General features: G+C 35.3%; 1 protein-coding gene across 1 annotated transcript in view; it reads left to right on the top strand.

Annotated features, from left to right (window-relative positions):
* LOC106868396 (fatty acid-binding protein homolog 9) overlaps window positions 1–22,110 on the top strand; it is a 151,962-nt gene extending 129,852 nt beyond the window's left edge. The window contains exons 3-4 of the mRNA XM_014913623.3: window positions 16,677–16,787; window positions 21,276–22,110. Of these exons, the coding sequence (XP_014769109.1) occupies window positions 16,677–16,787; window positions 21,276–21,326 (162 nt within the window). The 3' untranslated portion in view covers window positions 21,327–22,110. The remainder of the gene's footprint in view (window positions 1–16,676; window positions 16,788–21,275) is intronic.
* Window positions 22,111–25,180: the final 3,070 nt, after the last annotated feature.

The raw sequence follows: 25,180 nt of genomic DNA, 5'->3' as shown, positions 1-25,180 counted from the left end.
CTTTGGTACCGTTACCATGTCTTGATAGTTTCTTTAATGAGATGAGAGTGACTACGAAAATTGCATTAATACAGAAACCTGTTCGAAAGGGCGCAGATATCTAAGGAAACTAGTTGTGGCCAGGTATCAAGGATGATGATGAGGAGGAGGAGCATAAGGAGGAAGAGGAGGAGGATTTCTTTGTAAGAAAGGTGATGAATGATGTGGTTATGTCAAGGAAAAATAATCGTTATATGACAGGTTTGACAGACAAATATGAATAACAGGCGTGAAGACAGCAGTACAGATAACAAATGAAATTGTTCCAGTGAGAGAATAGGCACCTACGGTAAATGAGGGAATCCTTAGAGGTGCGAGATTACACTAACCTCCATGAGCAAAAAAACGGCTCATAGTTGTGATCTCCGGTCTACAGCCTCGTGCTGGGAGAGACCCATTCACCGAGACCATACTTCTGGCTCTCAACGATCTTCCAGAAACTTTTGATATCCTCTTTACTTGATAAAAACTGATATCCACAGCCCCTGAATCTTATCCATCAAGTAAAAGAAGCATCGAAGACAATTTGCCCCACACGGAAACTGCAGGGGCTACTTAGAGGTTTTGCAACTTTTCTTCTTAGTTCATCACAATGTTGGAAACCCTTCAGAAGATATCTCAGTCTCACAAGCGTTTCACCCCTCTTTCACTTCAGCGAGAAACATAGTCTTCCTTTCGTTAACAAAAGGAAGGCGGCGTAACTATCTCTATAAATTCGTAATTCCTCCCACAATGACATGTGAAGAATAAAGTAAAAGAAGAGGTAGATTTGTAACAAGGGAACAAAGTAATATATTCCAGCGAAGAAAACTCTCAAATAGACGACCCCTTTATTTTAACTGATCTGAAAGGAGAAAAAGCGAAGTTGATCCCATTGGGATTTAACTAAAAGCGTAAAAGGCCATAATATAACATATTGACTGAAGTTCTATTGACGTTGCAAGCTGTCATTCCATTGACTCTAACAATTTAGCGCCTATATAGTAATTTTTATTGTTATCAGATGACTAGAAACATGATGAAAAGATAAGAAATTATACAGACCTAACTGTGGAATTAAAGACAATATGGCAAATAAGTAATGTGTTATTCATCACATCCTTAATTGGTACAAATAGAATAACATATAAACATTTTCAGATTACCTACAACAATGAAATAGGAATCTTCCTACAACTAACAATCGTTGGCTCTATAAATATTGCTGAAGTCTTCTGACGTTGGCTTTCTTGGCCTTAAACATATTTTTCATAGATTTCTTTTTATATAAGAAAGGATACCTATTGATGCATTTTTCAAAACATAAACAACACAGAAAATATAATATTAATTTCTAACAGTCTCAGAATCCGGGTGAAAAGATATAGTCAGTTAAATCGACCATAATACATTGGAGATCCATTAACGAATTTAATTCATTCCTGAAGGCCGTTTGTAATTCGATATGTTCGTAAACCGAAACCGTTTTTCCCATAGGAAATTCAAGAGAAAACACAGTGAATTCAAGCAGGGATGTGCACTGGGCTAAAGCTAGGTAGCCACTAACGCTCTCCTTTCTGATACTCCAGCTTGTCGCCAACTGTTATTGCTAGCTTGCGTGTTCGTTACCCGAGACGTTTTATGTTCGAAAAATTATTCGTAAACCGATTTGTTCGTGATGAGACGTGGTCGTTAACCGAGGTTCCACTGTACTTGTCTAGCACTTTATTTTATCGACAACCGAAAGGACGAAAGGCAATGTCTACTTCGGAATTGGAATTCGAACTCAGTTTCAATATGCCTTAATAATATCGAACGAGAAGGGGGGAAAAGGTGAAGGACAAAAGTGAGATTGAAGATAAAAACACAAAACAAAGAATAGAGTATATGAGAATAGGATCTATAGAGTAATCTAGTGTGGCTTTGAAATTGTTAATCTTCTCGTTCCTTAGCTTCTAAATTTGTACCATAATTGTAGGGTTTCTCTCTCTCCCTCTCCCTCTCTCTCTCTTTCTCTCTCTCTCTCTCCCACGCACAAATAGTTGGCTGAACCGTGCAATTGAAATTTTATCTTCTGTTAATACGTTAACACCATTTTCCTACTTACAGTTTACTTCTATCTTGTTTGTTAATGTTGTTGTGATTGTGTTGTTGTAGTTGCTATTTGTTTTCTCTCTCTCCTCTCTCTCTCTCTCTCTCTCTCTCTCTCTCTCTCTCTCTCTATCTCTTTTTCTCTCTCTCTCTCTCTCTCTCTTCCTCTCTCTCTCTCTCTCTCTCTTTCTCTCTCTCTCTCTCTCTCTCTCTTCCTCTCTCTCTCTCTCTCTCTCCCCACCCTTACGTATTGGATTTACCGTTACAAACCCACTAATTAAATAATGACTTCCAAATTTCAAATCATTATAAGATCAGAAAGAATTTTCTGTCACATTTAGAAACCCTTTCTGTTTATAACACGCTTTAACACACTCTAATACACAGATACAAAACCACACACACACACGCACACACACACGCACACACACACGCATTAACACATGCATACACACAGCCTCAAACACACATACACACACGCAAATATATATACACACCACAAAGACATAAATACATGTGTGCATTTATATATATGAGCGCATCTATGAAGAGGATGTATATGCGCGTGTGCATGTGTTTGAGTGAGTGGGAAGGAGGTAGTTTATTTTTACTTTGGTCAGTGTCTGTTTTACCTGTATAATTGATAACAACCTTGACTCAATGACTCAAAACATGTTAAATTCAGATGATTGTATATCAACATTAAATATATCAGATCACGGTACATTTCTCACCTAAAAGTGAACATATCTCTCTCTCTCACTCTCTCTCCCTTTCTCTCTCTCTCCTTCTCTCTATTTCTCTCTCTCCCTCTCTCTATGCACGCGTGTGTGAAAACACATACATACAAACGTACATACACTGATATCGAGCAGTGAGTAAGAGTGTTTAGTGCTCGGACATAAGTCCTTCATATATGTACTTATGTGTATATATTTATATATGCACACATGCATTTACGCATGTTTGTGTGTGCATGTGTATGCATATATATTTATCTATCTATCTATCTATCTATATATATATATATATATATATATATATGATATGACAAGTCGTTCGTCAAATTTGACAATGACCTACCAGGTGCAGAAAATATAGTAATTATTGGTTAATTAATCAATTTTATAAATAATTAGAGAAGAAAACGAAATTGAGACAAAGAAATAATGCAAAAAAGTACGATACTCCAAATTATGAAGTTCGTCTATTTGTCATCAATGAAGACAAGGACTTCGACAACATAGTATTTCCCCAGGAGCGCTTCCATGCTGCGGACCGGAGAAATACAACTGCTCCCGTTTACACTACACCTCCACTACGTTTGAAACTACAGAAGTAGCGGTATTTCATTGTCGTAAATGTGTGATATCCCGACCACAATAATGAAAGATCCTCATTTGTGGGTCTAAGAAACTTCAGTTATGAGTAATCAATAAAAACTTTGAATGACTTCGTAGTACTTCAACGCAGTCATGTAATGGGGTTGATGTAGGGGAGAGAAAGCTATGACTTTTCCTCACATATACGATATCTTCATTGTCCATGAAGCTAAGGAACTACTGGTGTGTCGTTTTCGCAGATGTGCGGAATACCTCAACCTCCAAAACAAGATTATTTCAGTCTGCTGCACGTCTATCAATCAGTGCCTCGCCGTCTTACCCAGAAGACATAAAAGCCAGATTAGCGCAAGGTTATTTTTAAGTGAGAAAGAGCTGCTGATACGTCAGACACACTCACCAGTTTTTGTACAATAAGCCTTGTGGTAAGGTAAATCAAGACAACTGAGCCTGTATGAGAATACAGGAGATTGCCAAAATGGCTGAAGGATTCCCCAAATCTCAGGATGCCATCTAACTTTATGGCATGGAAGCCATAAAGGGTCACACCAGATGTTTTACGGTATTGTTGCAAGATGCTCTACTTGCTCTTACTGGCCTGCTCCAGTCAATTTCAAAGCAGTAGGGTAGAAGTTATTCATTTCTTCCATGCCTCATTGGAATAAAATGCGAGCTTGCCGCTAACCATGCACACATATTTAATACGCATATGAATGCATTATTTGACTGCCAGTGACTAACCCGTATTCACCCGGCCTTTGACAGATTCTGCTTTTCATCCTTCAAGGTGTCCAAAATAACTATGTTACCAGTAGCGCTCTTAAGGTGGTCTGATATACACGACACACACACACAAGTGTGTGTGTGCGCGCGTGCATGCGTGCATCATACATGGCTCAAGAAAGTTTTAATAGAGACACCGCGAGTGAGCCCAACAAAAATTTGCAACTATAAATATTTTGACGCTCCAACCTAAGTCTTTATTAGAGAAAAACTGCTTGGTAACGCGTAATAAAACACACACACACACACTCACGCATACACGCACACACGCATACACACACACACGCATACACACACACATGCACGCACGCATACACACACATATACACATACATACATACATACATATATAGGCATATATATATATATGTATATATAAATATGCATATACATATATATATATATATATATATATATATATATATATATATATATATATATATATATATATATATATATATATATATATATATATATATAGATATATAGATATATATATATATATATATATATATATATATAAAAGAATGTATATCTGTATACACGCACATACACGCACTCGCATATGAACATACACACTTAAACGCAATGAATTCACTCAATAAATTCAGCAGAAATATTACCAACCATTGTGTTTTTTATATGAAATGTATCTTATGTTCTTTCTTGCATGAATAAAACTGGAAAAAAGAAGAAAAAAAACATGAAATCGAAATAAAGAAGAACATGAATTAACACATTTTTAGAGCATCACTAGACAGAAGAATGTTGTTTTCAGTAGTTTCACAAACATTTTCTTTACACACATACACATATGTATATAGATGTAAATATAATTATATGTGTGTATGTGTGAAAGTTTGTCTGTGTGTGCATATGTGTGCATACATATATATATATGTGTGTATGTCTGTGTGTGTGCATACGCACATATAAATATACACACACGTATATACACATATATATATATACATATATATGCATGTGTGTGTATACATGTACATATATGCATATAGATAGATAGATAGATAGATAGATAGATAGATAGATAGAAAGATAGATATAACTCATCAGGTTTCGTCTGATGATCGTGCTGGCGGGAAACTCGAGTCGCGAAACAAACTCTCAGCGTCAGGCTTAATTTTTAAAACACCATATCCTCTACAGCATGTATTGAGCACTCCTTTCTCATTCGTTCAACATCATTAATTACATACTAGCATATCTCTCTCTCTCTCTCTATATATATATATATATATATATATATATATATATATATATATATATATTTCATTTATTCAATTTCATTTATTATTTCATTTATTCAATAAGACAGTCAATACTTCATTTTATTTTACTATACCTACTATATATACTATATTTTTATATCCTACATTAATATCATAAGAATATAAATAAAACATAAAAAACAAACAGAGTTGGAATTCCTTCGAGTAATATATATATATATATATATATATATATATATATATATATATATATATATATATATATAGTTTTAGGGAAAAGAACCAAGTTCCATGAACTCATCGATGAAAATCCACTATCATATAAATATATATATTTATATATATTTTAATCTGTAAAGCTCAATTTAATTCTAATTTTTTATAAATTGATTTTAATTGAGTTTTTACCTGTAATTTTGGATTTTGTCCCTAATATTATATATATATATATATATATATATATATATATATATATATAGTGGCAAGCAGTTCATTATTATACTGAGTTATACCCTAAAACTGGAGACCTGATCCAAATGTTGATAGCTAGGTGAACTCCACTCAAAGCCACCCTGCTAGTAATGTTAAACTGATTAAGTTTTGCCGACCAACAGCTCAACCTTAAATGAGACTCCTACAATATTCAGGGATATAGTGTCTCGATTAATCTCTAGCTGAAAGGGAATTAGTTGCACAATGAAATGGATGTCTTTAGTCAATAATGAAAACGATGAAGTAACTACTGAAACGGCGGTCTTGTGAATATGGAATAATATATATGATATTGCTATCTGTTTGCTAAGATTTACAGTGTTACTTTAAGATTCCTCTCTTGAAGTAATGTTCCTAAGATAACGTTCAGAAAACATGAATCTCAAGTCTTAGAGCAAAACATCATTGCACTGCGTCTGCTTAAAAATTGTTTAAATGCAACAACGTAACTGAACGTGTGAGTCGTTTTATATATATGCACATACATTTACGTTTGTATGTATGTATGCATGTATGCATGTATGTATGTATGTATGTATGTATGTATGTATGTATTTATGTATGAATGAATCTAGGATCTCTGAGTTAGTTGCTAAACTTCTGACATGCCCCAGTTAGATAATGTGTAATAGCATACTTTTGTTTGTGTTTCATTCATATAACGTCAGCCTCAGAGTGCAGTCTGAGATTAGGATGATCTGCTTTCTTTGCACGTCTGAAATGATTTTGCCATCCAATAAGAACTATGCCACCGTCGCACTCTCTTCGCCATGGGAAAATAGCATGGCTCTTGTTTGTTGTCAAACTATCTGAATCGTAATTGTGTTAATCAAAGGAGATACAGTGAAACCCTGGTTTACGAATTTAATTCGTTCCTGAAGGACGTTCTTCACCAGAAATTTTCGTGAAGAGAACACACGGCGAATTCAAGCAAGCATGTGCACCGAGCTAGACAGCAACTGACACTCTCCTGCTGGTACTCCCAGATTGTCACCAAACATTGTTGCAGGCGTATGTGTTCGTTACTCGAGACACACTTCGTCACCCGAGACGTTTCATGTTTGAAAAGTTGTTTGTAAACTGATTTGTTCATGATGAAGTGTTTGTAAACCGAGATTCCGCTGTGTAATGACTTTAACGCAAAAGCCGTCAGAGTCACACTATCTCTATAACCATAATGTCCAACAAAATCTTAAACGGAAAAGTTTCTCTCTCAAGAGTTAAATGTTGTACCCCATAACATGTGTATATTATTTTCATTCTGCATTAAATAAATTCTTGAGTCTACACATATCGTTAGAAAAATGTTTAGATAAATGTAACTTTATAATTCAACATCTCTCACACACAATGCTATTGTTCTGGTTTTTGTCAGAAAGACAAACAAAACCAACAATTTTTCTTTTTTTTTTATGTAATTATTTACATCTTCCCTTTTCTCAAAATAGTTCATCAGATTTCAATCACACAGAAATTCTTTTGTAAACTTAATTATTTTACTATTATTACAGGATTTTGTTTGATACATTGCAACATTGTAATATCCTATTAGTTTATTTTCATCTTCAGTTTATGTTTTCACTAGAGTCTCGTGACATCGTTTGATAGAAAAACACCTTGTATTTCTCATTTCCTTATAAGATAGTTTTCCTTGTGATTAAAATGGCTCAGCAAAAATGTGCTGTCGTATTACCTTACCACTTATATGAAGCACAAACAACCTTTCATTTTCTTTGGCTTTCTTTACTGCATGGTGTGTTGACATATATGCATATACAAAGAACAACTGATGTACATATACAGCAACAAATAAATATACAAGTAGAAATACATACACACGCTAACACAAACAGAACAGACACACATACATATAAGTATTCTATCTGATACTCACACATAAATACATGCACTTGACAATGAACAGAAAAAACGGAAATGCTAAATAAGATACGTCTGAACGAATAAATTAATCATCAGGAATTTTGACATACATTCACCCCACCCGAGAATTTGCTCATTATATTTCGTAATAAATGTAAAGCTTTGTTACATGGTTGTTTCTCCAATGTCTCTTCTTTGAATGAATTAGATTAGATAGGCAGTGACCTTTAGGTCAGTGCAAATATTATCACCATCATCATCATCTGATTATAACGAATGGTTTTATGGGATATTTCAGGGATCAGTGCAAAATGTCTAAATAGCAAGATTGTGTGCAAAAGATTTAAATTTTTTTTGTTTTTGTTTATTCTTTTATTTATATTGTTATGAATATAAGGCTACATTTATGAGAAAATAGCTTATATTGCTTTTATATTGCTTTATATCAGAAGATAGCTTATTGCTTCTCGGGAATTGAAAAGCAAATTCAACCACGACGCAAAAACGTATTCTCAACGAGCCTACAAACGGAATCTCTGTGTGATCAACCGGACCGTCTAACAATAGTTTACAACGGAATCTCTATGTGATCGATCGGACCGTCTAACAATAGTTTCAAAATATGCCCCAAGCCATATTATACTGCCTTACGAAAACAAGATCGCATTGATTAATGTTGTCCGGTAATTGTCCTTAGAAAAACCTGAAATGCATCTGGCGCTCTCGCTGGCCGCTTCTGAGATGAATTTTCGTCTTTCTCTAATATTTATTGTGTCTTTAAGAGATATTTCAGGACAAATACTGCAGTAACTGGCCCACCGACAGTGTGTATACTTTAAGTATGAAACACAGATGGTTATTATAAATGTATGTATGAAAGAGCACATGAAGACAAGTAAAAACAGTGTAAAGAATTATACTTTCAAATTAGATAGACAGACAGATAAAAAGATAGCAAAATATACATAAATATATGTGTAATATATACATGCACATATATATACAGGTACATATAACGATATATATATATATATATATATATATATATATATATATATATATATATATATATATATATATATATATGCATATACATATGTGTGCAGAAAGATGGTAGCGTGGTGAATCTCTGCATTTCGACGATCATGATTATCTGTGTTATCTGTACCTGAAATAACATATAAGCAAATGAGATAGGCAAGATGTATAATAAAAGCATTTCGATAGGAGGAAGTCAGAGCTGTCCATATTATTCATAATTTATTTCTTGTGTAGAAGGAGAGCGAGGCGGTGAAAGAGAGAAAGTGAGAGGAGTGAAATCAATTTGGAATTTGAAATTTTGAAATTTTGAAATTTAATGTTTCGGCTTTTCAAACATGAAGGAAGAAAATATTTGCTCTGACATACTTCTCAGGGATGTTGTTATTGCCCTTTTTATTTAAATGTTCTGGCTTTGCAAACATGTATAGTAAATAAATTAATTAGTATAGCATACCATCTTTAAGATGATTTTGTTTGTTAGAGCAACATTTATTCAAATATTCTGCATTTTCAAATATAAATGTTTCAGAAACAATTCCCCGTAACATACATATTTGGGGCTCACTTTTATTTTTAACTTGTTTCAGTAATTGGACTGCGGCCATGCCGGGGCAGCACCTTGAAGGATTTAGTGGAACAAATTGACCCCAGTACCAACTTGTTTAAGCCTAGTAATTTTGCCTTCCGAACCGCTAAGTCACTCACGTTGTTTTTTTCCGAACCGCTAAGTCACTGTCGTCCATATTGGTTTAAATGTCTGGCTTCGAGGAAACTAATTATGTCTGCTATGGAATTTCATTTTCAGTGGCCAATTCCATATTCTTTGCAGTAAAATTCCCAACCGCAAAGCGTTCAACAAGTACTTGGTTTGTTTAATTTGGTATATAAGTGTACGTATGTTCACGTGTGTATGTATGTGTGTGTGTGCGCGCGTTTATGTATGTGTTTATGTTGACAAGAAGGAGGTTTGTGAGGGGCAAAAGTGTATAATACTCTTTATGTATTTAATTTATTTGCTTCGTTCTGGTTCATGTTCGTATTTTATATTCCATAAAAGTGTTGGTAACATGATATAATGAGCCCCTTCATCATCAGTTACGCCTGTCCTTCAATTTACAACACCCATCTGCTGTAGACTGCCACTGAGTGATACCATGCTGCTAACAAATGCATACATACATACATACATATATACTTGACCAGACATTCGGCAGCAGTCCTACTGTGTGTTGTGTATACCTTACTAAATTTGGTTCATACACAAACACGCACACACATATACACACACATGAACACGCACATGAACACACACATGCACACACAGACCATAATAGTCCAAAGACATCAGGAGTATAGATCATTTAAAGTTTCATTTTCCTCCTCTCTCTCTCTCTCTCTCTCTCTCTCTCTCTCTCTCTCTCTCTCTCTCTCTCTCTCTCTCTCTCTCTCTCTCTCTCTCTCTCTCTCTCTCTCTTTTTTTTTCTTTCTCTCTCTCTCTTTCTATATATATTAAGGTTCCTAAAAATGATGGAGTATTATATGTGTGTGTGTGCATGTTTGTTGGTATATATATATATATATATATATATATATATATATATATATATATATATATATATATATATATATGTATGCATATATATATACATATATATATATAATATATATATGCATATATATATATATATATATATATATATATATATATATGTGTGTGTGTGTGTGTGTGTGTGTGTGTGTATGTATATGTATATGTATATGTACATAGATACACATATATATATATATACATATATAGATCCAGTACGTCACAAACCGTAAACAACATGAAATACGAAAACAAAAGAGTTGACTACACACACGCATCTAATACGCCATCTTTTTCAAGGACCTTAATGTGTATATATAATTGTGTGCGTATGTGTGTGTATATGTATGTATACATATATGTATGTTATGTAGGTATGTATAAATGTGTGTGTGTGGAGAGAGTGAGAGGGGGGAGAGAGTGAGAGGGGGGAGAGAGCGAGAGAGAGGGGGAGGCAGTGGATAAGACAAAGATATAGATTAAGACATAGATGTTCTTGTCAGAATAATCTTCTTTTTTTTTTCTAATTTTCTGCCTTTGAAAATATGAATGCTTCAGAAACGACTCCGTCTCTCTCTGTTTCTCCCACCCATATTGCTCTCCTACACCTTTTATTCTGCGTTCATTCACGTAATATTTTTCGCTCATTACTTCTCCTTATCTCTCGTCATCTCTCTCAACATTCTCTCTCCTTCTTTAATCATTTTCTTTCTGCTCATCCTGATTGCCAGTTCCACACATTACGTCTTTCTTACCAAACCTAACGTTCTTTCTCCATATCTCATATTTGTCTATTTATCTATCTATATTTCACTCTATTTCTACATACATAACTGCTTATGTATCTTTCCACAATTATGAAGAAACTATTACCATTTCTAATGGTAAGATTGTTTATTGTTCGAGTGTTACTAGTTAACAGGCAATTAGACAAGCAAGCAGAAAGATGAACAAATGGCTGAATGGAGAGCTAGAAAGACAGGCACACACAGAGTCAGACAGAGGCAAGTAAGATGAATAGATAAATGAAGTAACGAAAAGTAAGGGACACTCACAAACAATTAGAATAAAACGCATGCATACATAGAAGCATGAATAGTTTCACACCGATACACACGTATATATGTGTATGTATATACTCTTTTACTCTTTTACTTGTTTCAGTCATTTGACTGCGGCCATGCTGGAGCACCGCCTTTAGTCGAGCAAATCGACCCCAGGACTTATTCTTTGTAAGCCTTAGTACTTATTCTATCGGTCTCTTTTGCCGAACCGCTAAGTTATGGGGACGTAAACACACCAGCATCGGTTGTCAAGCGATGTTGGAGGGACAAACACAGACACACAAATATACACACACACACACACACACATATATATGTGCATATATACGACGGGCTTCTTTCAGTTTCCGTCTACCAAATCCACTCACAAGGCTTTGGTCGGCCCGAGGCTATATTAGAAGACACTTGCACAAGGTGCCACGCAGTGGGACTGAACCTGGAACCATGTGGTTAGTAAGCAAGCTACTTATCACACAGCCACTCCTGCGCCTATATATAAATTTCAAATTTTGACACAAGAGTAGCAGATTAGAGGTTAAGTCGATTACATCGACACCACCCCCCACCCCACCTCACCTCACCTCCAGTGCTCAACTAGTACTTATTTTATCGAACCCGAAAGATGAAAGGCAATGTCGACTGCGGCGGAATTTGAACTCAGAACATGAAGACGGACGAAATGCCGTTAAGTATGGTGCCCGGTGTTCTAACGATTCTGCCAGCTTGCCATCTTGCAAATGCGGTGCAACTAAAGGGAAAATCATGCTCTCCGTTTCGGTTGTCTGTGAAACAAACTTCCGCCGAGGTCGACTTTGCCTTTCATCCTTTCGGGGTCGATAAATTAAGTACCAGTTACGCACTGGGGTCGATCTAATCGACTGGCCCCGCCACGCCAAAAAATTTGGAGCCTTGTGCCTAAATTAGAAAAGATATTTGAAACAAACTTGCTCAGAGATTGTACAACTCCTGCTCTCAGAGGACTTCATTTGGTATTACATATTCTTATGCAAGAATGATGGCTGCCAAAGTATAACGTTCGGGAGCAGTTTAATATTTGGTTGATTCTATTTTGCAAAGTTTTGCAGTTTTGGCAACCAGGCAACACTGGATGGTATATATACACACACACACACACACACACACACACACACACACACACACACACACACACACACAAACAGCACCCCCACTCCCACACTCAAACACACACATGCACATGTATATATATTCATGTGTATGTATACAAACATGCCCATGTACACACACAGATGTGTATGTATATATATATATATATATATATATATATACACACACACATACAAATATATATATTCATACGTACACACACACAGACACACAACATACACACACACGTGTGTGTGTTGTTGTTGTTGTTGTTGTTGTTTAATAATAGCTTGACTCAGCTACATACGATTTTAGGTTTCGCAGGCTCATGGGACAAGCCCACCTCATCAGATAATTGGAGAAGATTAATAGGATTTGAGACAAATTCAAGATAGCTTCTTGATGTTAGGCCTCTATTGGTCAACTCAGGTCACGTGGTGTTATTGGTCCGGAAGCGACATCAGTTCTTTTCTTCATTCTTTGGCCCACGCGCTCGGACAGGATGTTCGCATGAAACTGTTGCCACTATGTCTGCAAGCTGCTGTATGGTTGGGGATGTTGTTGCGGGTTAGTAGTTCGGTAGTCGTTCAGTTGAGAATTAACACATCAACGGCAGCCGTCTTTCCGTGGGAGTAACCAGATATTTTTGACGTAGCACCACTAAATATAGATAGAGAGAGAAGGGGAGAGGGAGAGGGAGAGATACATACATACATACATACATACGTATGTGTGTGTATATATATATATATATATATAAAGAGCTAAGAGAACTAACTCAAGTGAGTCAATTGCACGAATTCAAATTATTTTGAATTTGTTGCATCATAAGACAGCATAATAAGACAGCATAATACAATCTTAACTTACCTGCAGAGAGATTTGCAGGTTAGCGAAATGCAGCGACGCTACTTATGAATATCGTCAATAAGGTTGAGAGAAACTACCTCATATGGGTAATCCACATATTAATTACAGATATGTAATAGGTATAACATCGATTCACTTCTTTATTTATCTATTTATTTGTATTAGTTTGGTCTGTATGCGGAGTTGTGTATATCCATGGTCTTCATGGGCCTTCCTAGATCAGTGAGGTTGATGCCATAAGTGTTCCGCTTAAGCTGTCGCAGGCCGGTGATTTTCTGGAAAGACAGATGTAGGGTGAATTTATAGAGGGACAACGTTCTAGAAAGAAAAGATGAGTGGCTATGAGACGTTTAGGCACAGCCGTTTCTGGTGCCGCCTATTTGGCGTCGTTGATTCGATGCTGACTTATCTGACATCTATGCTAACTTATTTGGCCTCGTAATTAAGGCGCTGTACTCACGATTACAAGATCGTGGTTTTGATTCCCGGGTTGAGCGGTGGTGTTGTGCTCGTGAGCAAATCATTTCATTTCACGTTGCTCTGCGATCTCGTAGACATCTTACGTTTAGCACACCGGGCGTCTGTGCAGGCAATGTTGATTTGACGGAGCGGGTGAGCTAATGTGCAGCAAAATATTTGACCACTATAAAACAAATCATCTATGCAGGTTGTTTAGCAAGGAATTGCGAAACCCTCGTCAGTCGTTTACGACAGGAGAATCCATCATTTCCTTATAAGAAAGACCCGTCTTTGAAACGCACACTTAGCTAGTAGTTTTTAAAATTTAAGAACAAGCATGAGAGATAACTCCAATAAAATCAAATGATCGAAACTATAAATAGAAAGGAGTGTTGTTTCATCATAGCGGACTGTCTCTTCTTCCACTTCCTTCGTCTCTTCTTTTCTTTCTTCCCTCACTTCTTTACCCATTGTTTATCACCTCATTTGAATTTCTCAAGTAGAAGAGGAAACGTTACAGGACCTACCACTTTACTTCGTTTTTATCTTCCTTTCCCTCTTCCACTTTTTCTTCTTATCTCTTCTCATCTTTTTTTCTTTTTTTGTGCATATTTTCCTACTCCATCTTTTTCTAATCGTTTTCTTCTTCCACCCCCAACCTTGTCGACTACTCTTTCTTTTCGGGGGGGGGGGGGGGGGGGTTCCATATCCTTCACTCCCTGATTCTGCCATGCGGTTCTTCCTCTGTATTGTTTTTTACCTCTTTCCATTCATTTTGCCTTACTTTTTTCCCCTTTATCTTCGTCATCTATTAGAATAGATGTATTTTAAACAATTGAAACGATTTCCCAATTTTCCAAATCAAGAAATGTGCTTCACCGTGAAATTTAAAAATTTAGATAAGCGAAACGCGGAAACGGCTAACGTGGAGAAATGAAATGCAGAAAATGGCGTGTATTGATTGTTTACTGAAGTTGTTGACGCAATCGGTAAAATTCATTGTTGGGCAAAAAATTAAAGTTCCGATAAACCAAGGCAAAGCGCGGACTGGTTTCGCTTTCTGGTTGAAGACAACTTACTTTAATTACTCCTGATGTCATAGCTCCGGAACTACGGACATGTCATTAGAATGTTGCAGGAAAGACTCGCAAGACGGAATCTTCAAGACGAGCCAACCGGTGAGAGATCTATACCTATACCAAGAACGAGACGGTTGGATAATATCCATTGCTTCAGTTGGTAACGCTTGAAAATCCAGTTGGAAAGTGTAATGACAGTTGCTTCTAATAGGGCCCTGTGAAGGGAGTCATCTGAGGAATCTAGTTCTACGATCCTCCCAGGAATAACAGCCGGAGAAGATGGGTGGATGGATGGATGGATGGATGGATGGATGGATGGATAGATGGATGGATGGATGGATGGATGGATGGATGGATGGATGATCCCATTCTCTAGTTGTAGAAATATGAAATATGTTCACTTCATTCCTAACTCATATTAGGCAGGTCACGAAATGCGATTTTGATTCGGAGAAACCCATCACAAGTAACGATTTTGTAAGTGAAGATGTGCGAATCTACACTCAATAACAAGCTAGTATTTTATTCTCGTGACCACTGGAATTCCTCATCATTGTAAGAATATTGTTGACACGGCACAAATCTCTTAAATTCTATCTCACGGAGGAAGTAGGAAATTGTGATTTCCATGCCTTTCGTAAATGGGGTTTACTAGTTTAGAAAAAACATTGAAACAGAGTTACAGAATCGTTTTCTGGGAGATTGCTGGCGCATCTCTGGCATTTGCAATGATACCTATGCGAGACATTTTCCTGGAGGAAGTTCGTGAACATTGTAATTTTCAATATCTCCTTGCAATAGTCGTTTGGCTGTTGTTTTAATATAGCTCTTTGTCAGCTTTGAATCAACATACCTGATCAAAGCTTATCCAATCAAGAGCATATTGTTTTGTTATCCAGTTTGTCTTCACTTTTATAAGACTGTAGGATGTTCGTTGACGGGAATTTGGCTGCAAATTACAGCAAGTCAAATGACCTCAAAGCCCGCTCCTTCATTAGCTCGCTTGCTATTTGGTGACCAACTAAGGCTTTATTTATATAATGTTAATAACGTGTCAGAATGGTGAAATTCATCCCTCTCTATGTTGGGGACCAAGGATGGAAATAGCTGAGAGAAATGACTGAGATGGAAATTATTGAGACCGTGGATTGAAAGTGTTGAAGGAATAGCTCGATCGGGATTTGAAACCGCATTGTTAATTTCCATCCTAAAGTATTGGCTCATATCTAGAGAAGGCAATGCAACTAATTACATATTTTCCTTAAGAGAATACATGAATCATAGGAATATATAAAAGCATTCTAATAATGTACGTCTCGAAGCAGGTTTACGTTTTAAAATATATTTCAAGTTTCGTTTGACAAACAAATACAAATACCTTGAGAATAAATACGAACATTATGATTTCCTTATATAACTTCCAACTTATATTAATAATGATAATAATAATAATAATAATAATAATAATAATAATAATAATAATAATAATAATAATAATAATAATAATAATAATAATAATAATAATAATAATAATAATAATAATAATAATAATAATAATAACAACAACAATAATAATCCTGTATTTTCTTTTGCAGAGTATCATTACAGCTGATGGAGATAAATTCGTTGAGAAACATACGGGAGAGAGTCTACAAGGTGCCGAGATGCATATTATTCGGAGGATAGAAAATGGCAATATGATTGTGGTAAGTATTTTCATGCTTGTCCCCTACTGTTATATCTAAAGTAAGACGAGAAAGCATTTTTCAACTTAGTGTATCAGCTAAATCGTTAGAGAGTCGACGAAAATGCTTTGCGTTATTACGTTTTTTTTGCGGTCTGAGTCCGATTTTACCTGTTATTATTTTGGAGTTGTTGCAAGGCGGCGAGCAAACAGAATCATTAGCATACCGAACAAAATGCTTGGCGAAATTTCGTCCCTCCTTACGTTCTGAGTTCAAATTCCGTTGATGTCAATTTAGTCTTCCATCTTTTTGGAGTCGATAAAATAAGTATCAGCTGAATACTGGGATCGATGTAATAGGCTAGCCACCTCCCCCAAAATTTTAGGTCTTGTGCTTGTAACAGAAAGGATTATTTCGGTGTCGTTGAAAGCGACAAGCTGGCAGAATCGTCAGCACTTAGCGACATTTAGTCTGTCTTTACGTTCTGAGTTCAAATTCTGCCGAGGTTAACTTATCTTTCATCCTTTCGGAATCGATAAAATAAGTACCAGTCGAGCACTGGAGTGGATTAATCGACTCACCTCTTCACCGAAATTGCAGGCCCAGTGCCAAAATTTGAAACCAAAATTTTGGAGTCATTAAAATATGTACTAGTCGAGTATAGAACCTGATATTGCCGACTGATGGCTGGTCTGCGTTCTCTGTACTGGCTGCTCAATAATAAAGGGTTTCTGAACGACATACACTGAAAAAAAATGAAGGATAGTCTTCCTTCTCCGAAGCTATCACTGCATCTTTGAAACAGAATTCAGTTCCTCGAGGAAATTTACACTGTTTCTTCTACTTATAACAATCAAATGTACCTCCGCGGATCTATTTACAGTCGAGAATATTAAGCGTCAGAGAATATTAAGTGACTTTGCTAATAAAAAGAAAAGTCTAAACATTTTAAATACGTAAATATATAGACATATGCAAACACCACGCGTACGTATGTACAAAAATGCATGCGCTTGTTCGTGCGTGTGTGTTCGCGTGTGTACAACGCATCTACACATGCAAACACACAGGCATACGTACACAAAACTAAAGACTTCTGCACGCTAAGAAACGATGAAAACCACCCTACTACATTGGTATTATTGGCAGAATCGTTAACACAACGGGCAAAACCCTTAACAGCATTTCGTCAGATCTTACGTTCTGGGTTCAAATTTCGCCGAGGTCAACTTTACATTTCATCTTTTCGGAGTTGATAAAATAAAGTAAAGGATACATTACAATAATGTGTATCCTATTCTTGAAACAAAAGACAGACTTGTCATGATTGGAACGCTTGTGAGTTAGCCAAGAGCTATATAACAGAAGCAGTAACATCATCAACAATGAGAAAGCTTCTGCGTAGTCGCTCGACCTTCTAGACATAGCCGTCAAATCTCCTCCAAAATATGCCTAATCGTTTTTTATTTAAAAAAAAAAAGGAAAAGACATATTGGATAATGTAGTCGAGGCTACGCGCTTCCTGGATAAAGTAATATATGGGGGTGTCCTGTCTTGAATGCTTTTGATCATAGATCTACTCGATCGGGACCAATTTGGATCCAAACAACAACACTTCCAAGAACACCTCTTCGTTCTTACAACTGAACACCTTTTTCTAAAATATAAACCGCTCTCAATATTATTAAGATAGTCATTGACAAAGTCCTAAAAGTTTTGTTAGTTGATACAAAATGACCAGACATTGACATGACTGCACTGTTGCCTGACCGGGAAATGTAGAGACTTCACAAAGATTGCACCATGAACGAATACTTAATAGACAAGGCAATCGGTTCAGACAGTAATTAAAACTATTGTAATACTATTGTAATCTAATGTCTCTGACAGTTCTAATTACAGCTAATTCTAGGACATATTGCTTACTCTAAATAGCTGTTTACCGGGATCTGGAAATCCGTGTCGTTTTAAGAGGTTCGATATTAAATGCTACATTGAAGACCAGTCTTGTAGCTTTCTAACTTTTCTTTGGTCGAAATCTCAGTAGTTTCAGACTTTAAGGAAGTCCACATTATTAAAGTCTTAAACAGCTTGTGGTGTTACATATAATTGAGTTGTCATTATCAAGGCTACATTGGTCTTTATTAGCCAATACAAACAGAAGTAGATTTTCTTTTTAGTCAGTCTTCATATCTGATGCAAGTTAAACTTTTCCTTTATCCATTATCTGTTAGCAATTTATCAAAAAATGTCACCAGCAATAAAGATAGATAGATAGATAGATAGATAGATAGATAGATAGATAGATAGATGGATAGATAGACAGGTAGACATGCATACATACATACATACATATATATATATATATATATATATATATATATATATATATATATATATATATATATACAGAGAGAGAGAGAAAGAGAGAGATATTTACTTGCAAATAAATACATACGTACATATATATATATATATATATATATATATATATATATATATATATATATATATATATTGGAATAATGGAACAAAAACGCAATAGAGGACAATAAAACATTCGGATACATAGACCATACAAAGGCGGACAGGAGAAACAATAATTAGAAGGACAAGGAAAAAAAGGAAGGTCATTCGTAGCCTTCTTTCTTCAGTCAAGTCACCAGATGTCGTTACCGTTTCGGGCAGTTACACTTGAGACAGTTCGATCTGGTTGTCCCTAAAAAAGTCTAAGCTAAGAGCATTTGATTTTTTGTAAGAAAGCTAGCGAAAGTATACGGCAACAAGGACAAAAATAGAGAATATGTACACAATTACAAATGCAAACAACAAGAATATAACAACAGGTGTCTTTATGTATATATCGTTGCTATTATGCAAAAGTGTCGTAAGTCCAAAACATTGCTTTTTCCGAAAACGAAAAAATAGTGTCACCATTCCATTTCTTTTTACGTTAGCAACAGTTTCAGCTTAACAATAATACTTTGTTGGGTGCATAAAATCGTAACTCCATGTATGTATGATATTTTCAGTCAGAAATATTTTTGCAAAACTGTCATATGTGGGACAAACTACTTTCTTGAAAAATGTTGAACCATTGTACTACACTTTGACAATTTTCATATTTTGGCATCGAAGCAGCTGGAGATACGATAGTTTGACCAAAAGAAGTGGCTACTATAAGCAAATTAAATAGTGAAAGAAACGCATTTGGCCAAATTTGGACATACAACAATTTAACATAATAGCAACGATATGTATATATATATATATATATTTATATATATATATATATATATATATATATATATATATATATATATATATATATATATATATATATATATATATATATGTATGTATATATGTATGTATATAGTAATAAGTAAAGGTAAGATCCAAGAATTAAAGTGTAGGAAGATAGTACGCTTCGAGCAGTTCGTAGAAGGTATAGAAGACACCTTTCAGAAACAATAGTTTACGCAATTTACGCAGAAGGTTGTTTTTCCTGTATCGAAGTTCGATAGCTAAAAAAATTGTTTTAGAGCTTACGCTTAGCAGCAGGGGTTGCTGTATATGTGCATATATTTACATGTGCGTATGTAGACAGGTACATAGATAGATAGATAGATAGATAGATAGATAGATAGATAGATAGATAGATAGATAGATAGATAGATAGATAATGTAACAAACTCAGTTTTCGGGAAGAAAGTTCACGTGCTTGTCTTCGTGATGCTCTTTCTTACAAACGGGAAGAAAGGAAGAAACTTTATCACTGTTTTCTGTGAGGTATACAATACTAATGCTTGTCTTCCACATACAAAAGAATTCACTTTAAAGAGTAATTTAATGTCAGTTTTGCAACGACAGCTCTCAAATTCTAAACTGATTTGTCTTTGATCAGAGAAACATCAGTTTCCTATGTTATCGCAGCGGCTGAATAAAACTAAAAGAAAATAAAGTGCACAACCATTTCAGTTAAAGTTTAGAGACCATGTGGCTGTGAATTTCTGTTGAAAAGATTCTCTGCAACACATTCTCAGACGATGAGGATTTGATGTATTATAAACCGAAACTAATTTTTAAGTATATAAGATGCACTTAAAATGGGCATGGTATAAGAAAAATGAAAGAAAATTCATTTGTTGTTTTAAAAAAAGTGTAAAAGCCGGAATGTTCTTAAATTAGATGTAAATGTTTTTATAGCATTTTGTGAGTTAGTCTAATGCAGAATGAAAATGAAGATATACATGTCGAATGCTGATTTTTGTAGACAATATAAATTCTGCATGAAAAAGATATGTCTATGGTTATGTCTGATCACCATGCGGAAAAACTGCCCTCACATGCTTTTTTTTTCTCTCTCTCTCTCTTTTCTTGTTGTCAGAATATTAATATATTCTGACAAGAAAGAAAATATAAGTTGGTAATATGATACTTTCTTTGTGCGTCTTTTCTTTTCAGTGTTTTATTTCCTGCATGACGCTATTGTTTCATCTTTTACAGAAAACAACATGCAACGGCGCAACAATGAACTCCAGGTACACGAGGGTGTAACCAGAAACAAGTACCATCATTATCACTCCACTGACGTCATTTCTTCTCAAATATGCTATCAAGGGACGTTACTCTTTCTTTTAAGAGCTGCCGTGCCTTGTGTTGTTTATTTTGTTTGTTTGTTTTAGCATTGTATTGTTATCCAACGGCAAGCTAACTAATCTATTAATGGTTCTAAAGAAACAAAGATTATACATTAAAAAAAAGTACATGTCTTCTTCTTTCATGCATCATAAACTGCTGCATTAGAGCGCTGGTATAATGGCTGTTATGTGACTGTTGTGTGAAATAGCCAGTTGCTAAGAGGATACGCTGATGACTGCTCTCTGCAACCAGGCACAGAGCAAAAAATATTTCAAGCATTAAAAAAACGCATTCTAATAAAAGAACAAAATTGCAATCACACATGCATAAATGAGCTTTCTTTTTGTTATTGCTTTGACATTCTGCACTCGTAAATGAGTCATTCAAAGAAACACACTTAGACTTTGGTAAACAAAAGAAAAGGCATTATGGCTGAATTTCATTAACTAATCACTTTTTAGAGTGTTTTAGCTGTGTAGTATTTCACTTCATAAATAAGCAATTCTTGAATGAAATATCTTTTACCTAAAACATTTCTTTACATTCGTATGTTAACCAAGGCAAAGAGCTACACTTTGTGTTCCCGAAAAAAATATTAAAGAAATTCTTCAGAAAATAGAATGTCCCTAAGATCTTCTGTATCTCAAATGATCTCTGATTTAACACAGAAATTCGAAGAAATAAATCTTTAAGTACTGAACCTAATTTGTTGACACTCGATTTTGTAAATGATTCCTCTTCATAAGTTATGTTATATTATTGAAAACCGACAACTGTAAAGAGAACGGGATAAAACAGCATACGAAGAGTTAATTACTAGTGTAACCGAATAACGATTTTTACTGTTGACCACAAGGGCTCAATATGTTAAAGAGAGTAGCAAGGAGAATTACAAAAGAAGAAAACAAGGAACAGTGGGATTTTTATCAAGGAAAAGGTTGAAGTCAACAATAACAATAAAAACAAAAAGTAGAAATAACAAAACAAAGCAACATATTTGCAAGAAAGGATCCCTAAATTGAAATAGTGCAAACACATAAGGCGATCGAGATACCCTAACAAAATAATGTTTGGCTGCATTATTAGAGTAGGCCCGTTTCAACGGTGACCATCACACAGCTTTCTTCAGCATAGTTAGCAGGCAGAAGAAGGCTACCTTCTTTCTTGCCAAAGGAAAGCAGTGGATTGATCTTCACGATAGACTCGGTACAAATAAAACTGTTTGAATTTTAAATAAACTAACGTTCTTGAAATGTTGATGATGATAATGATCAATGTTGATGATGATAATGGTCATCATTATTATTATTGTTGTTATTATTATCATCATTATTATTATTATTATTATTATTACTATTATTATTATTATTATTATTATTATTATTATTATTATTATTATTATTATTATACACTCAACAGATTAGACTGTTGGAAAAGAAAAGAATCGTAGCAACGAGCGACAAGTAGCCTTAGATGCCGAGGACCTTCCTATTAGGTTACAACAAGTAGCCTTAGATGCCAAGAACCCTTCTAAGTATCCTAGCTGTTCCTAATAACACTGTTTTCTGGAGCTGTACTAAACTGGGTTTTACGCCTATTTCCTCTATCCATCTGTTCAGATCTTTAGGGATAGTTCCCAATGCACCCATAACTACTGGGATACATTTTACCCGCACTTTCCATAGTCTCTGTAATTCAATAGCTAGGTCCTGGTACTTTGCTATTTATTTTATACTCCTCATATTAATTTTTTTCATGATTGGGGACTGTAAAGTCAATTATCTGGCACTTTCTATTCTCCTTATCTACGACTACCAAATCAGGCATTCTAGCCTCTATTACTCTGTCAGTCTGAATGTTAAAGACCCACAGCAACTTATATTTCTTACTTTCTAGTACTTTACTAGGTTCATGTTCAAACCATTTATCAGTATGTTCAAATCCTAGCTTTCTATAAAAGCTCCCAGTGGATTGCTCTTCCTAGTTTGTCATGTCTTTTCTTGTATTCTTTCTATGCCAGTATGCTACGTTCACTTACTATATGAGTAATGCTTTCCACTTTTGATTTGCATAATCTACATTGGGAATCTACTTGGTTTTTGTCTATTTTGGCTTTTATCCAATTAGTCCTTAATGCTTGATCTTGTGCAGCCACTAACAAACTTTCTGTCTCCCTCTTCAGCTCTCCTTTCTACAACTATAACCATGTCTCACTACTACTGTTTCCTGAAAATATCTTTGGGAATCTACCATGCATTCCCTCTTATCCTTCCGGAGTCGATAAAATGAAGCATCAGTCATGTACCGGAGTCAGTGGTTTCGACTAGTCCCTACCCTGAAAATAGTTGTCCTTACTCCTATAGTAAAAAGGATTATTATAGTCAGCAAAGCGTCGGGAAAATGCTTAGCGACATTTCTTCCGGCTCAATGCGTTCTGAGTTCAAGTCCCGCCCAGGTTAACTTTGCATTTCATCCTTTTGGAGTCGATAAATAAAGTACCAGTCAAGTACTAGAAGAGGAGCGACATAATCGAATAACCATCTCCCCCTAAAATTGCTGGGGCTTTGTGCCAAAATTTGAAACATTATTGTTCTTGTTATTATTGAAGATTCATAATCTTTTCTATTATAGACACAAGATCTGAAATTGTTGGGGAGGGGACTAGTCGATTACATCGACCCCAGTGTTCATCTGAAAGGATGAAAGGCAAAGTCGCACTTGGCGGATTTGAACTCAGAACGTAGTGACGGGCGAAATACCGCTAAGATTGAAGATTCATAATATAGAAGGAAATTCTGAGAAGAGAGCATCTGCGATTTGATTTAGAATATTATTAATATAATTTCATATGAGTTCCCCTGAGAAAACAATGGCCGTTAAAGCTTTCAAACTTATATATTTTTAGCTAGATGTCTATATAAGGAACTCATCAGCACAACATCATCATATTCTTTTTCTTGGTCTTAGAACCTATTTGCCATATTTAAGGACAATTTATAATCGATGTAGTCTTATTGCATTTTATGCTTATTTTATTCGCCACTTATCATCATCATCAACAAAATCCTTTGATGATTATTCCAAATGATTAATAACACTGTGTAGTAATTTTTTTTCTTTTTTTCTCTCTTTGGCCAGTAAGTACTAGCTCTCAGTTGCTTCTATCTAGAAATCAAAGGAAATTATTGTTACTCCCTTCAAATGTTGCTTTTGTGACCTGGATATCAGTGTTTTGAAACTGACCTATTTTCCACTACATTTCAGACAGATTCAGTGCTGAGTTGCTGAAACAGAAATATCGTTATAGCAAATATTCTGTTCAATACCACAGATTTGCTTGTCAATTGCTTGACCTTAACTGGTTGAGCATGTCCCTTAGTGGCTGAAAGTGCGTGCATCTCTGATCATGAACAGGAGTAGTTGGGGAGAATCATGGCCATGTGCTGTGAGGGATCCTTTGGGGTTTGAATAAATGTAGCAAAAGCAAAGTTTGAAGGAAATATAAACCATTTTTCATACTTTCTAGGGGAAAGCAAATAGAAAATAAAAGTTGCTAATCAAGGACAAAAACCGTGTTACACAGTGTAAACTATGGAGTCCTAATACATTTTATGCTTATTTTATAGCCACTTACGATAAGGGTATACTTTGCCATTCGTATAATCATCAACAAAGTCCTTTGGTAATTATTTCAAGTGATTAATAACTAGTAACGACAAACTAAGACTTCGAGGTGCATTCTTAGAGAAATGAGAATAAGTTTTCTGAAA

This window comes from Octopus bimaculoides, chromosome 1, assembly GCF_046866305.1.
Source record: "Octopus bimaculoides isolate indiv1 chromosome 1, ASM4686630v1, whole genome shotgun sequence".
Lineage (NCBI taxonomy): Eukaryota > Metazoa > Mollusca > Cephalopoda > Octopoda > Octopodidae > Octopus > Octopus bimaculoides.
This window is presented reverse-complemented; position numbering and strand designations above follow the sequence as displayed.